Source organism: Oncorhynchus keta, chromosome 14 (assembly GCF_023373465.1).
Source record: "Oncorhynchus keta strain PuntledgeMale-10-30-2019 chromosome 14, Oket_V2, whole genome shotgun sequence".
Taxonomy (NCBI): Eukaryota; Metazoa; Chordata; class Actinopteri; order Salmoniformes; family Salmonidae; genus Oncorhynchus; species Oncorhynchus keta.
The window spans coordinates 34621518-34637703 of record NC_068434.1 but is presented as its reverse complement, the minus strand read 5'-3'; the positions used below and the strand labels follow the sequence as shown (position 1 = coordinate 34637703).

Genomic DNA, 16186 nt, shown 5'->3' with positions numbered 1-16186 from the left:
CATGCGGACTCTCCTTCACTGCAGCCGAGGTGAGTAAGACATTTAAACGTGTTAACCCTCGCAAGGCTGCAGGCCCAGACGGCATCCCCAGCCGCGCCCTCAGAGCATGCGCAGACCAGCTGGCCGGTGTGTTTACGGACATATTCAATCAATCCCTATACCAGTCTGCTGTTCCCACATGCTTCAAGAGGGCCACCATTGTTCCTGTTCCCAAGAAAGCTAAGGTAACTGAGCTCAACGACTACCGCCCCGTAGCACTCACTACCGTCATCATGAAGTGCTTTGAGAGACTAGTCAAGGACCATATCACCTCCACCCTACTTGACACCCTAGACCCACTCCAATTTGCTTACCGCCCAAATAGGTCCACAGACGATGCAATCTCAACCACACTGCACACACCCATCTGGACAAGAGGAATACCTATGTGAGAATGCTGTTCATCGACTACAGCTCGGCATTCAACACCATAGTACCCTCCAAGCTCGTCATCAAGCTCGAGACCCAGGGTCTCGACCCCGCCCTGTGCAACTGGGTACTGGACTTCCTGACGGGCTGCCCCCAGGTGGTGAGGGTAGGCAACAACATCTCCACCCCGCTGATCCTCAACACTGGGGCCCCACAAGGGTGCGTTCTGAGCCCTCTCCTGTACTCCCTATTCACCCACGACTGCGTGGCCACGCACGCCTCCAACTCAATCATCAAGTTTGCGGACGACACAACAGTGGTAGGCTTGATTACCAACAACGACGAGACGGCCTACAGGGAGGAGGTGAGGGCCCTCGGAGTGTGGTGTCAGGAAAATAACCTCACACTCAACGTCAACAAAACTAAGGAGATGATTGTGGACTGGGCAGTATGCCTGCCAAATATAGCCTACAGCTTGTTGCATTGTGGCCAGGAAAAAGGCAGTTTGGAAATCAAATGCCTACTGCTGAAAAAGACTAATGCTTGTAGAACCAATAGAAAAAAATCAAAAGCCCCAGGGCCTATGATTTCTGAATCCAGCGGTGCAGTTGTCTGGGAACCCAATTTGTTTCTCCATATAGACAGACAAAAAATGAGAGTACACACACCAGACAATAACATACACCATTTAATAAAACGTTTCCTTGACATGTTAAAAATACCCATTAGAAGAAACATGACCACTGAATAATATGAACAGAGAACTTTAGATAACTAGGAACTCAATCACCTTTGAGACCAAAATGAAAACATTGAACTATCATGTCACAATGGCAAGAAGAAACAATAGGGACACAGTTGTATTGAGGAGACGTAAGAGATAATCGTACTGATAAAACCCAGTAAGTACTTCAGTCTCCAGGGCGTTGGGAGGACCAAACACCCTCAATAGTCTGGCTGGTAAACCCCATGGCTACACTGTCAGAACAGGATGCATGTTGACATTTACTGTCATGAAACTTGCCTTTGAGGCATAACTGAAAGATTTCTGCTAGATGGGCCAGCTGCAAAGTCAAAATGATCTAGATTGTAAAAATTCATGAAAACAAATGTGCTTTTTGGCTTTAAGGTTAGGAGTAAAATCAGATTTTATGACTTGGTGGCTGTGCCAGCTAGTGACCACTCTACACAGCTGCCTCTAGAACAAGATTCATGGTCAAACACACTGAGGAGGCTAGGGTGTGAGAGAGAGAGGAGGCTAGGGTGAGAGAGAGAGAGGAGGCTAGGGTGAGAGAGAGAGAGGAGGCTAGGGTGAGAGAGAGAGGAGGCTCGGGTGTGAGAGAGAGGGGAGGCTCGGGTGTGAGAGAGAGGGGAGGCTCGGGTGTGTGAGAGAGGGAGGCTAGGGTGTGTGAGAGAGAGGAGGCTAGGGTGTGAGAGAGAGAGGAGGCTAGGGTGAGAGAGAGAGGAGGCTAGGGTGTGAGAGAGAGAGGAGGCTAGGGTGTGAGAGAGAGAGGAGGCTAGGGGTGTGAGAGAGAGAGGAGGCTAGGGTGTGAGAGAGAGAGGAGGCTAGGGTGTGAGAGAGGGGGCTAGGGTGAGAGAGAGGGGAGGCTAGGGTGTGAGAGAGAGGGAGGCTAGGGTGTGAGAGAGAGGGGAGGCTAGGGTGTGAGAGAGAGGGGAGGCTAGGGTGTGAGAGAGAGGGAGGCTAGGGTGTGAGAGAGAGGGGAGGCTAGGGTGTGAGAGAGAGGGGAGGCTAGGGTGTGAGAGAGAGGGGAGGCTAGGGTGTGAGAGAGAGGGGAGGCTAGGGTGTGAGAGAGAGGGGAGGCTAGGGTGTGAGAGGGGAGGCTAGGGTGTGAGAGAGAGGAGGCTAGGGTGTGAGAGAGAGAAGGCTCGGGTGGGAGAGAGAGAAGGCTCGGGTGGGAGAGAGAGAAGGCTCGGGTGGGAGAGAGAGGAGGCTAGGGTGGGGAGAGAGAGGAGGCTAGGGTGGGAGAGAGAGAGGAGGCTAGGGTGGGAGAGAGAGAGGAGGCTAGGGTGGGAGAGAGAGAGGAGGCTAGGGTGGGAGAGAGAGAGGAGGCGAGGGTGGGAGAGAGAGAGGAGGCTAGGGTGGGAGAGAGAGAAGGCTAGGGTGGGAGAGAGAGAAGGCTAGGGTGGGAGGGAGAGAGAGGCTAGAGGGGAGAGAGAGGCTGGGGGGGAGAGAGAGGCTAGAGGGGAGAGAGAGGCTAGAGGGGAGAGAGAGGCTAGAGGGGAGAGAGAGGCTAGAGAGAGGCTGGGGGGAGAGGTGATTGAAAGCAGCTAGGCAACACTGATTCGTTTTTTCAACACTGGGTTAAACATAACGCTTTAACACAGGGTAGAAAAGGCTTGACCATCTGATGGCAACTATAACATCAAATCTGGCACTCAACGGGACTGGATTTGCATCGGACTGTGACTGGTGGTAAAAGGGGTTATGGGTCAGGACGCTATTATGGGCTTATGATTCATGTAATTTCTCTCCACCTGATCACAGATCAATATGGAGAATACATATGAATCTTACCTGTTCCATAGTTTAGATTACCATCAGACCCTCTTCTGAAATCACAGAATCGCCCGTCATCTACATCACAGGAACTTTGATCGGAGACGCTTGGTGCCGTACTTGGACTGGCGTGCGTATGTATGTATGCGTGTACACGGCACATGATCAGAACATAGCAACAAGAGCAGAATCTGATCCTCACCTACAGATTGAGAAGAGTTCAGTTCGGCAGTCAATCAGGACTGGTTGGTGTAACCTACAGTATCTTAACAGAGCTTGTAAATAACATAATAGATTGTTGATATAAAAGGACTAAAAAGAGATGTCCGTTACGTGCTATTCTCAGAATGGACCATCCAAAACCAGAGCATGCTAATGTTAAATAAACAAGAACAGACAGAGAAACAGAAAACCATACTGCAGTTTTATAAAAACAAACTTGGGGACCAAACGGCAACAGCAGTAGGTCAGGCAGCAGCTGCCTCTCTCCTCTCCATCTGCAGAGCGGGGCGGGCACGAGGGAGGGTTATGGGTAAAGGGCGTCTGTAGAGGAGCTACAGAGCTACAGTACTTTGGGAAGTACAGACGGACAAATGTTCTGAGAGCAAGACAGGGTTCCGAGAGCCTGTCTCCTCACTAGTCCCCCTTGGTCAGCAGGTCTTCTATGTAGGCATCCAGTTCGTCATCGGTGTTTATGTCAATGTCCTGCAGGAGGAAAGGAGCGACATTCCTTTTCAGTTTGTCTGTGTGTGTGAGTGCATGTGGGTTATCGTGTCTTCTCCGTAGCTAAGCTTCGATTTTGGTGCGTCTTACCTCCTGTACTTTCTGCAGCAGTTGTACGATGTTGGTTCGTAGTTTCTGTAGCTTCTCGTCTGCCTCCCTGAGTTTGGTCTCAGCGCTGGTACTCTTCTCCTCCACAGCTTTGGCTCTGGCGTCAGCTCTGCTCTGGTATGAGTTACACAGAGACTGGAGACCCAGCTCATACTGCTGGAAGTACTCCTTCTGCAGACACATGCATAGATATAGATCATATAGATATATACACTACCGGTCAAAAGTTTGGGGTCACTTAGAAGTGTTTTTTTTTGTTTGTTAAATGCAAAAAGACAGTCCATTGAAATAACATAAAATTGATTAGAAATGCAGTGTAGACATTGTTAATGTTGTAAATGCCTATTGTAGCTGGAAACGGCAGGTTGTTTATGGCCCATTATCAGCAACCATCACTCCTGTGTTCCAATGGCACGCTGTGTTAGCTAATCCAAGTTTATCATTTTAAAAGGCTAATTGATCATTAGAAAACCCTTTTGCAATTATGTTAGCGCAGCTGAAAACTGTTGTTCTGATTAAAGAAGCAATAAAAATGTCCTTCTGTAGACTGGTTGAGTATCTGGAACATCAGCATTTGTGGGTTCAATTACAGGCTCAAAATGGCCAGAAACAAATAACTTTCTTCTGAAACTCATGTCTATTCTTGTTCTGAGAAATGAAGTTTTATTGCTTCTTTAAACAGAACAACAGTTTTCAGCTGTGCTAACATACTTGCAAAAGGGTTTTCTAATGATCAATTAGCCTTTTAAAATGATAAACTTGGATTAGTTAACACAACGTGCCATTGGAACAAAGGAGTGATGGTTGCTGATAATGGGCCTATGTAGATATTCCATTAAAAATCAGCCGTTTCCAGCTACAATAGTCATTTACAACATTAACAATGTCTACACTGCATTTCTGATCAATTTGATGTTATTTTAAATTGACATTTTTTTTGCATTTAAAAAAGAGAAAAAATACATTTCTAAGTGACCACAAACTTTTGAACGGTAGTGTATACACACATACATACGATTTTGCTATGGTATGATTTACAATGATATGACTGCAGCAGACTCCAGGGCAGGTCTCTAGAAGACATGGGTTAAAGTTAGAGGTCAGGAATTAAAGGTCAGTCTCACCATAGGGAAAGCCACTAGCTCTTCTGCGGTCATGCTGTTGACATCGTCCTTCGGGATCCGGAAATCAGGAGGGAAGAAATAACGCAGCAGCGTCCTAAAGAGAACACACAAAATTAGAGTTGTGACATCCACATTCCATTCTCCCTCTGAAAAAAAGGCAATTGGAGGCCAAAAACCAACAGACAGAGTATCGGGTAGTCATGGTTACCTCATCATGTTGACCAGATTGTCAGTCACCTCTCGACTGGTTCCTGGTTGGGTGGTGTCAGGTTCCATGGGGGCGGGCCCCTTTTCAGTCCCCTCCCCTTGCTGTGTGTCAGGGGTCTGGGAGAGGGGAGAGGGGGGTCGCATCAACCTCACCTCCTCACTGCCTTTGAAAACCCTAATAACAACAACCATAAATTATACCAACAACCTCACCTCCTCACTGCCCTTAACCACCAAAATAACAGCACCCCAAAACTCCTGAGAACACTAACTTATCAAAACAGTTGGAAATTAAATAGAAACTGACACATCATTGGCCACTGGTACAGCATACTGATGGGGGGGGGGGTCTGTACAGTTCCATATTGCAATATCATTTTTTTGACAATACTATACTGATATTTTACTCCAAGTAACCGATTTAAATAAATAGAATAGCTATAACTTATTCTCTATGTTTAAAAAAAATAGTGAGCCAACAGGTTCAGCACTTATTTGCCTGACTGATCAAAACTTGTTTTCTCATGCCCCTCTTGTCTCTCTGCAGCAGACATAGTTCGCAATGTAATAAAATTGCAGTATTAAATCACAATACATATTAAACCGTGAGAATCGCAATACATATTGTATCGGCACCTAAGTATTGTGATAATATCGTATTGGGAGGTCCATAGCAATTCCCAGCCCCAGTACAACACACACATAAACGTAAGACAACAAAGCACAAAGACTGAGTTGGTGAGCCTACCATCGGTCCTTGGGGGTGGATCTGGGGACGTAGTCAAACTTCACCTTCCAGCGAACGCTCTGCTTGCTGGTTTCCACAGCAACCACTTTGCCTGTGAACCATTCCTTATTCACACGTACCTCCACCAACATACCCTTATCTACAGGAGACAACACAGAGGAATTGTGAAGCTTTGTCCTGTCTATGTCATTGCTGATAGAAAATCTTCTCAGCAAATCAACTATCATCAAGAACGTAATAAAAATCACCTTTCTGAGCATTCTTCGGTTCATTCTCTGGGTGCTCGTCCTCTGCGCTGCCTGTCACCTAAAAACATTACACACAGAAAACACACTGATCAAATTGTCTAGTAGTAAGTGTGTGTGAAGAAATACAAGAGTGGTGTGTTATTGAGAAAAGAGAGCAGGAGAGAAAGAAGAAGCAGGAGAGCAGAATATAAGCAACTATATATAGAATAGTTAAGAGACAGATAGGACCCAACACAAAGGTTCCCAGGTTTGCTTGTCAGTATTCCCACACCACACACTAGACTACTGCAACAGTTTCCCCTGCCATAAACCCTCACATTGGTGCCACAACAGAGAGATGTGCAGATACATTGAAAAAACATGCAATTTTTGGATATTGATTAGAGATTGCCATTGATGCACACAAACTCCAAAATATTAGTTCAGATTATTTGGCTTGCAATATGTGATCTATAGGTTGAGAGCTTCGAAAACTGTATATTCGATTCTGGGATTTGAATAGTGACAATATTTGGTGAGAATCCCAATTTGGGGTGCAAAATCAATTCTAGCTCTTAAAGGGGCAGTAGCCTACATTAGCATGATTTAATCTGCAGTTATTCTTCCGCCATTTATTCTGTTAATAATAATACATCAATGTTAATAATATCTTCAGATTACAATGACGTCTCTTAACTAAATGCAATCTATTAGCTTCCAAAATTTAAATAGATATATCTAGCTGTAATATAACACATTCTGATGGAATGGCTTGTCCTGCACTTCGTAAAAAACTCACAGTGCATTGAGTGAATGTTGGAAAAAGATCTTGGTTCCTTTCTAATCACAGCAATGTGAATGTAGAGAGGAAAAATAAGTGAAGTGGCAAAAGAGTTGAGTCCTCATTCAAAGGCAAGATAAGAGTTTTTTTTGTTTCTTAACCCCAAAGTTCACTTTAACAAAGACTGAGATCAGTTATTTTAAAGAGGACTATATGCGAAAACACCCTTAAGAGTAGAGTAAGGAGACAGACAGGACCCATTCCATTCAGAGTAGAGAGAAGGGGATAATCTATTCTATTATGATTAGAGTTAGGAGAGAGGGATAGGACAGATAACATTATGAGTGGAGAAGGTGTAGCCTCTTGCGCCGTGGCTGGTGGGTACCTTGGCTCTAGCCCCACCCGAGGGCTTAGGCGGGGCGGGGATGGGTTTGGCTGGTGGTGGTGTTGCAGGGGGCAGCCGTGTTGGTATGGTAGCACTCCTCTTCTCAGGCGGTGGGGGTTTGGTGCTGAGTGGGGGGGTGGGGACCTGTGGGGTCGATGACATCACATGACCTCTGAACTATGGGTCAACCTCTGACCTATGGGTAAACTCTTTGTTCTTCCTCCAAAAGAGCTTTCCCCCTCTCCGTACCTAACATCACCTCTCTGTCCTCACTCGTCTTCAGGAAACATCCATCTGTCCTCTTCTTCCAAACATCCCTTCCCCTTTATCTTTCCGTTCCCTCTCCTCTTACACATGCAGTGCTTTCCTGTGTCTGTCTGATACATTGTATACATATATTCTATAGATTGACAGATTGATAGTCTGAGCAGTGAAAATGTATATGTGAGAGTGTACCTCTGTCACTTTTCCCCGCTTGAGTGGAGCTTTCTCAACATTTTTCCCACGATTCCCCACTGCAGCTGCCATCTTGGATTTCTTGGGCTGAGGCTCCTTCTCCTCCTCGCTGTCCTCTTCTTCTTCTTCTTCTTCCTCCTCCTCCTCCTCACTCTCCTCCTCCTGCTCCATCACTCTCTTGCGCTGGCTGCTAGCAGGTGTGGTTGCTTTGGCAGTGGACGATTTGGCTTGAATCTGTAGAAACACCATAGATATTACTGATACTGGACCCTAAAATTATTTTGCGATTTGGCAATTAACTCATGGATAGCATTTTTATGTCTCTGCATCCAGTATGAAGGAAGTTAGAGGTAGTTTTGCGAGCAAATGCTAACATTTACAAACATTTCTAAAAATCTAAAAATCTGTTTTCAATAGTGCAATGACAAAGTCTACATCAGACTCTGGGTAAGTAGATAAATGGCTTAATTGCCAAAGTCTCACACTATCCTTTTAACATAACCGTAATATATTTGATAAAGGACAACACACAAACATACTCACCCGTGAGCTGCGGCTTGGAGGGGTGGGTTTGGTGGGGATTTTGGCTGGGGCTTTGGGGGAGGGCTTAGCTGGAGGGGGTGATGGCTTCGCTGCAGCTCTGGCTCTAGATTGGTCGATTCTGGAGGCTGGGGCAGCAGGCCGGGTGGTCGGTCGAGGGGAATTGGTGAGTTTGCGGTTGGGGGCTGGCGGCTGGCTGGGGGCGTTCTTGAGGAGGGCGGGGAGAGGGGGGGAGCGAGGACGTGAAACACGCTCTGAAGACCTGGTTGCCTAGGAGACAGAGAGACCATGAAACATTATATTCAGATATCAGGAGACAGTATGTGTTATTGTGTAAAACCAGTAGAGGGTAAGTATGTCTGTATACATGTAGTGTATGTTTACCTGTAGATGGGGAGTATTTGTGACTGTGTGTGCGTGTACCTGGGAAGAACTGTCATTCATGGGTCTCATGCTGACGTCCAGAGGCAACTTCTTCACATCTGCTGCTGATTTGATGGTGCTGGTTTTCTGCAGAGCCTCTAGTTTCTCCTGCTGCTGTCTGATCTTCTCTGTCAGTTCTTTCTGTTTGTCCTCTGCTGTCTGTCTGTCCTTCTTCAGAACTCCACATGGAAGGTTCTGTTTCTGCTCCGCTGCATCACACCTACAACACACACAACATTTGAGATATACTGTATGTGGTGTTCCTGCAGGTGTGTGTGTGTGTGTGTGTGTGTGTGTGTGTGTGTGTGTGTGTGTGTGTGTGTGTGTGTGTGTGTGTGTGTGTGTGTGTGTTTACCTGTCCTGAGTGCTGTCAGGGTTCATCAGACACACCCAGCTGTCCGGGTAACGTTTATCCACCGCATCCATCTGGAATGGCAGAGTCCTCCACTTCAGACATTTATCTACAGAGAGAGAGGGATTGAAAGACAACTCTGAGCTTGTCTATTTATTAATTTATTTATTTGTGTGTGTGACTTGACACACTTTAAAGTGTCTCTGTATGTGTACAACTCACCACACTGTATGGTGAGGGGTATCTCCATGGCGCGGCGTCTCTTGTATCTCTGCTCAGCCGAGGGGAGTGAGGACCAGCTGGCCGACAGGTACCCAAATTCATCCCAGAACTTCACTATGCCCTTCTGAGCTAAAAGTGGGAAAAGCAGAAACATGCTAGACATATGGACTAAGGCTGTTGTAGTAGCTATACAACCACGTATAACTATGCACATTAACAGTAGTGTGTCTAACTAGAGCTATACACAGATTTAATAGTTACATTATTTTGCTACCGTTTTAGCCTACTAAACATAAACAACCTGCCTACATTCATTCATTGTTGTCCCCCCCATGTTGCACCCTAGACAGGGTGCGCAAGGAGGAGGGGCATGGTAGACAGAGCGAGGGGCATGGTAGACAGAGCGAGGGCGAGGGGCATTGTAGACAGGGCGAGGGGGCGGGGCATGGCAGACAGGGCCAGGCATGGCAGAAAGGGCCAGGCATGGCAGACGGTGCGAGGGGCGGGGCATGGTAGACAGGACGAGGGGGCAGGACATGGCAGACAGGACAAGGGGCGGGACATGGTAGACAGGGCAAGGGGTATATTGTAGCATACACTTGGGTAGGGAATTAACTGTATTCCTTTAAGAAGTTTTTGATATTCTTTCAATGCTTTAGCTTACAATGTTAGTTGTATACTGTAAAAAAGTGGAGAATGTCAACTGTAACGCTAGAATGACTAATTTAATGTAACCCTGAAGCTATATTTTTTATTTAACTAGGTAAGTCAGTTAAGAACAACATCTTATTTACAATGACGGCCTACCAAAAGGCCTCCTGCTGGGACGGGAATAAAATAAAATAAATTATGAAAATATAGGACAAAATACACATCACGACAAGAGACACCATAACACAACATAAAGAGACCTAAGACAACAACAACAGCATGGGAGCAAAACATGGCGGCAGCAGCATAAAACATGATACAAACATTACTGGGCACAGACAACAGCACAAAGGACAAGATGGTAGAGACAACAATACATCACGCGAAGCAGCCACAACTGCCAGTAAGAGTGTCCATGATTGAGTCTTTGAATGAAGAGATTGAGATAAAAAGGTCCAGTTTAAGTGTTTTTGCAGCTCCTTCCAGTCGCTAGCTGCTGCGAACTGAAAAGAGGAGCGACCCAGGGATGTGTGTGCTTTGGGGACCTTTAACAGAATGTGCCTGGCAGAACAGGTGTTGTATATGGAGGATGATGGGGAGTGAGGCCTAAGAGGGTTTTTATAAATAAGTGACGTGTATACAGAGATGACCAGTTTACAGAGTGCAGTGATGTGTGCTATAAGGAGCATTGGTGGCAAAACTGATGGCCGAATGGTAAAGAACATTTAGCCGCTCGAGAGCACCCTTACCTGCCGATCAATAAATTACATCTACATAATCTAGCATGGGTAGGACGGTCATCTGAATCGGGGTTAGTTTGGCAGCTGGGGTGAAAGACGAGCAATTACGATAGATGAAGCCAAGCCTAGATGCAACCTTAGCCTGCAGCTTTGATATGTGCTGAGAGAAAGGCAGTGTACCGTCTAGTCATACTCCCAAGTACTTGTATGAGGTGAATACCTCAAGCTCTAAACCCTCAGGAGGTAGTAATCACACCGGTGGGGAGAGGGGCATTCTTCTTACCAGTCCACATAACCTTGTTCTGAACACCTCCAAAACAAAAAGGTAAAGGGCAGAGAAAGCTTGTTGGACAGTAAGAAAGCTTTGTTTTAGAGTGTTTAACACAAAATCTGGGGACGCGCCAGCTGAGTATAAGAATGAATAATCTGCATATAAATAGATGAGAGCTTCCTACTACTTGAGCTATGTTGTTGATGTAAATTTATCAGAATGTGGGGCCTAGGATCAAGCCTTGGGGTACTCCCTTGGTGACAGGCAGTGGCTGAGACCGCAGATGTTCTGACTTTATACACTGTACTCTTTGAGAGAGGTAGTTAGCAAACCAGGCCAAAGAGCCCTCCGAGACACCCATACTCCTTAGCTGACCCACAAAAATTGAATGGTCTACCGTATCAAAAGCTTTAGCCAAGTCAATAAAAATAGCAGCACAACATTGCTTAGAATCAAGGGAAATTGTGACATGATTTAGGACCTTTAAGGTTGCAGTGACACATCCATAACCTGAGCAGAAACCAGATTGCATACCCGAGAAGAAACCAGATTGCATACCCGAGAATACTTTTGATAAGCAGAGCAAAATAGAAATGGGCCTATAACAGTTAGGATCAGCTTGATCTCCACCTTTAAATATAGGACACACCGTGGCTACCTTCCAAGCAATAGGAACCTCCCCCGGAGGAGAGACAGGTTAAAAGGGTCAGAGATGGGCTTGGCAAAGATAGGGGCAGCAACCTTAAAAAAGGGTCTACTCTAAACCATCTGACCCAGCTGTTTTTTAGGGGTCAAATTTAAGGAGCTCCTTTAGCACCTCGGACTCTGACTGCCTGAAGGGAGAAATTTTGTAGCAGGGCAGGGGAGAAAGAGGGAGGAGCGTCAGGGATAGTCACATTAGAAGGGGTGGGAGAAGAGGAAATCTTGAATGGGCAAGGAGGCATGTAAGAGTCAAATAGGAATCCTGACTTAATAAAGTGGTGATTAAAGGGCTCAGCCATGTGCTCCTTGTCAGTAACAACCACATCATCAACTTTAAAGGACATGGGCAGCTGTGAGGAGGGTTTATTCTCCAGACCTTTAACTGTTTTCCAGAACTTCTTGGGGTTAGACCCACAGAGAGAAAACTGCCCCTTAAAATAACTAACTTTGGCCTTCCGGATAGCCGGAGTGCACTTATTTCTAATTTGCCTGAACGAGAGCCAGTCAGCATGAGTTTGCACGTGCCGAGCGATTTGCCAAATGTAATTCTTGAGCTGGAGTAACTCTGCCACATCACGGTCGAATCAGGGGCCGAACCTGTTTTAAATTCTTATTTTCTTTATGAGTACGTATTTGTTAACGATACCACTGAAAATATCAAAAAAGGGCAGGTCCAAGAGACTTCGTCAGAGGGTATTAAGTTGATTCTACACCAATTTATGGAGGACAGGTCATGAAGGAAATCTGCTCGTTTCACTGAGCAGCCTTTATGAACACAGGTTGTACAACAGTGATCACTAAGGTCATTACAGAAAACACCAGACTGATAACCATCAGGATTATTTGTAAGGATAGCATTGAGGAGAGTAGCCTTTTCTGGGTGTTTGGAGTCATATACCACCCTGCATACCACTGCTAGCTTGCTTGTAAAGCTAAGCAGGGTTGGTCCTGGTCAGTCCCTGGATTGGAGACCAGATGCTACTGGCAGTGGTGTTGGAGGGCGAGTAGGAGGCACTCTTTCCTCTGGTCTAAAAAAAATATCCCAATGCCCCAGGGCAGTGATTGGGGACACTGCCCAGTGTAGGGTGCCGTCTTTCGGATGGGACGCTAAACGGGTGTCCTGACTGAGGTCATTAAAGATCCCATGGCACTTATCGTAAGAGTAGGGGTGTTAACCCCGGTGTCCTGGCTAAATTCCCAATCTGGCCCTCAAACCATCACGATCACCTAATAACCCCCAGTTTACAATTGGCTCATTCACCCCCCTCTCCCCTGTAACTATTCCCCAGGTCGTTGCTGTTAATGAGAACATGTTCTCAGTTAACTTACCTGGTAAAATAAGATACATTTAAAAAAAATCAAATATAATATGGTAATAATCTGAGGAAGAGTTAGGGAGTCCCATTACTTTAGGATTTGCAGGGTGGTTTAAGCATGTCCCAGTTTGTCACCTAGCAGGACAAATTCAGACTATGTGTAAGGGGCCAGGAGAGCGCTTAGGGTACAGGCCGGTGCTGATGTTGGCCGATAACACCCAACAACAGTCAACAAAGAGCTATTTGAAAGTTTACTGCTTAATACCAGCAAATCAAATTGTTTGGGGACAGACTTGGAGGAGATAACAGAGCACTGAAGGTGATCCGTGGTAAATATTGCCACCCCCCCCCCCACCTTTGGATCTCAGTAATCTCGCTTTCAATTGATCAATTTTTGGTAACAAGCTTCTAGTGTTAACGTGCAGAAAACCCAGGCTTTTACGAGAGCAGAAATCAGTGAAGCAGATATCAGAGCACAAATCAGATTTGGGGCTAGCAACAGTAGATGGGCCAGGGTGTACATGCACATTTCCAGATATAATCAGCGGTAATACAATCAGAGCACAGTAGAGGACAGGGAGAGCTCTGCAGTGCTGATTTATAACATTTGAATGTGCATTCGATGGCAACAAGATCATATTGTAATGCAATTCCACCATGAATACAAAGCTGGCAAGAGGTGGTTAGAATAGGATGGAAGGTCAAGAGTCCGTGTAACCAATAGAGAGTCAGAGTCTGGGAACAAACAGTCTGTCCCACAGTTGGGTAAACAAGCAAGTTCCTAGTCAACAAAGCACAAGAGAAAAATATAACAACTTGGGGCTAGCCATTGTAAGTTCATTGTCACTTGCCCCAACAGTGTGTGTGTGCTGGAGGCGAACGAAAGCTCGGAAGAGAGGCAGAGGTATCTGTACCAGACAGAAGGAGACAGGCCAGGGCGGACGGTGAACAGATCACCAGGTGGAATCCAAGCAGCAGTGCAGCAGGCAACGGGAGTAGGTATCACACCTATGTGGGAGAAGCTTTTTTCGGGAGATAGATTCCTTGTAGAAAATCTAGCATGTCTCTGTCCACCATCTTTTCCACGTGGAAAAGAAAGTTGGTTGTTAGCTGGCTATATATTTTCAGTTTCGGCAAATGACCCTTTACGACCTACAAACAAAGTTGTCCTGTGGCTGTTGTATTTTGTGGATTCTGAGGGTATCTTCTGATGTGATCAAATCAACAATATTGTTTCTTATTGAGGTCATTTACAATTGAAGTGTTCTGGCTACATCTCAGTTAAAAATAGAGATGAATCCAGGGGGTTCTGTATTGTAGTTACCTCTGCACAGATCGAAAGGGCTTCGAAGGCCTCTGCATTTGGGTGGGGAGGGAGGCTGTGAAACTCTCCTGGCATTGTTAGGCTCAAGAGTTTTCACACCTTACTTCACACTTCAGTGCTAATTTTAGTCAGTTTCTTTCCTAGCAGCTTGGTAGCTTAGTAGCTTTCTTTATTTATTTAAACAATAAAGCCCGAAGGGGTGTGGTATCTGGCCAATATACCACGGCTATGGGCTATTCTTAAGCATGACGCAAAGTGGAGTGCCTGGTTACCAACGTAATTAGAGCAGGAAAAAGAAGTGATTTGTCATACCCGTGGTATATGGTCTGTGAGCCAATCAGCATTCAGGGTTCAAATTACCCAGTTTATAATGAATCAATAAGGCACGGGGGGTGTGGTATATGGACAATATACCACAGCTACGGGCTGTTCTTAGGCACGGCGCATAGCAGAGTGCCTGGACACAAACCCGAGGTGCCTTATTGCTATTATAAACTGGTTTCCAACATAATTAGAGCAGGAAAAATAAATGTGGCATACCCGTGGTATACGGTCTGATATACCACGGCAGTCAGCCAATCAGCATTCAGGGCTGGAACCACTCAGTTTATAATAAGCTTTAAACAACAAAATTACCTAGAGATGATAGGTTGGTTCAGGATGGTAGGTTCAGATTCAACATTACTCACTCACTTTTGTGTTAGATGATATCTCCATGTTCCGCTGTGTTTCTTCTGCACGTTTTGGTTTGTTAGAAGTTTTGTTCTTGATAATCCTTGGTAGCAATAGTCCATTCGGGTAAATTTGTCCCAAATCAAGGTTTTAGGTATGGAATTGTGATTTGGAATGAAGGTTTTGATGTTGAGGTTAGTGTTGTGTATAAATCTTTGCGAAACAATTCAAGTTAATCTACATCATTTATCCAACTGTAATTCTATCTTTTCACAGAACTCAGGAACCAATAGCTCTCTGTCTGTTTGTGCTCTTTCTCGTTAGCTACCCCCTCCTCCCCCCTGTAACTATTCTCCAGGTCGTTGCTGTAAATGAGAAAGTGTTCTCAGTCAACTGACCTGGTAAAGTAAGGGTTAAATTCCACTATCGTGGTAATATAATCAAATCAAATTTTATTTGTCACATACACATGGTTAGCAGATGTTAATGCGAGTGTAGCGAAATGCTTGTGCTTCTAGTTCCGACAAAGCAGTAATAACCAACAAGTAATCTAGCTAACAATTCCAAAACTACTACCTTATAGACACAAGTGTAAGGGCATAAAGAATATGTACATAAAGATATATGAATGAGTGATGGTACAGAGCGGCACAGGCAAGATACAGTAGATGGTATTGAGTGCAGTATATACGTATACATATGAGATGAATAATGTAGGGTATGTAAACATTATATGAGGTAGCATTGTTTAAAGTGGCTAGTGATATATTTGACATAATTTCCCATCAATTCCCATTATTAAAGTGGCTGGAGTTGAGTCAGTGTGTTGGCAGCAGCCACTCAATGTTAGTGGTGGCTGTTTAACAGTCTGATGGCCTTGAGATAGAAGCTGTTTTTCAGTCTCTCGGTCCCAGCTTTGATGCACCTGTACTGACCTCGCCTTCTGGATGATAGCGGGGTGAACAGGCAGTGGCTAGGGTGGTTGTTGTCCTTGATGATCTTTATGGCCTTCCTGTGACATCGGGTGGTGTAGGTGTACTGGAGGGCAGGTAGTTTGCCCCCGGTGATGCGTCCAATTTGTAAGTCGCTCTGGATAAGAGCGTCTGCTAAATGACTTAAATGTAAATGTAAATGTTGTGCAGACCTCACTACCCTCTGGAGAGCCTTACGGTTGTGGGCGGAGCAGTTGCCGTACCAGGCGGTGATACAGCCCGACAGGATGCTCTCGATTGTGCATCTGTAGAAGTTTGTGAGTGCTTTTGGTGACAAGCCAAATTTCTTCAGCCTC

The 16186-nt window shown here is 45.4% G+C and overlaps 1 protein-coding gene across 2 annotated transcripts in view; it reads right to left on the bottom strand.

Moving 5' to 3' along the window:
- Window positions 1–1078: 1078 nt before the first annotated feature.
- Window positions 1079–16186, bottom strand: part of LOC118394070 (ATPase MORC2A) — a 40201-nt gene continuing 25093 nt past the window's right edge. For both annotated transcript variants that reach the window (XM_052461581.1, XM_052461580.1), the window contains 12 exons: window positions 9223–9351; window positions 9004–9109; window positions 8649–8868; window positions 8229–8495; window positions 7686–7919; window positions 7230–7373; window positions 6085–6142; window positions 5837–5975; window positions 5090–5263; window positions 4882–4975; window positions 3740–3928; window positions 1079–3631 (listed from right to left, as the gene is read on the bottom strand). In XM_052461581.1, the coding sequence (XP_052317541.1) occupies window positions 3563–3631; window positions 3740–3928; window positions 4882–4975; window positions 5090–5263; window positions 5837–5975; window positions 6085–6142; window positions 7230–7373; window positions 7686–7919; window positions 8229–8495; window positions 8649–8868; window positions 9004–9109; window positions 9223–9351 (1823 nt within the window). In that variant the 3' untranslated portion in view covers window positions 1079–3562. The remainder of the gene's footprint in view (window positions 3632–3739; window positions 3929–4881; window positions 4976–5089; window positions 5264–5836; window positions 5976–6084; window positions 6143–7229; window positions 7374–7685; window positions 7920–8228; window positions 8496–8648; window positions 8869–9003; window positions 9110–9222; window positions 9352–16186) is intronic.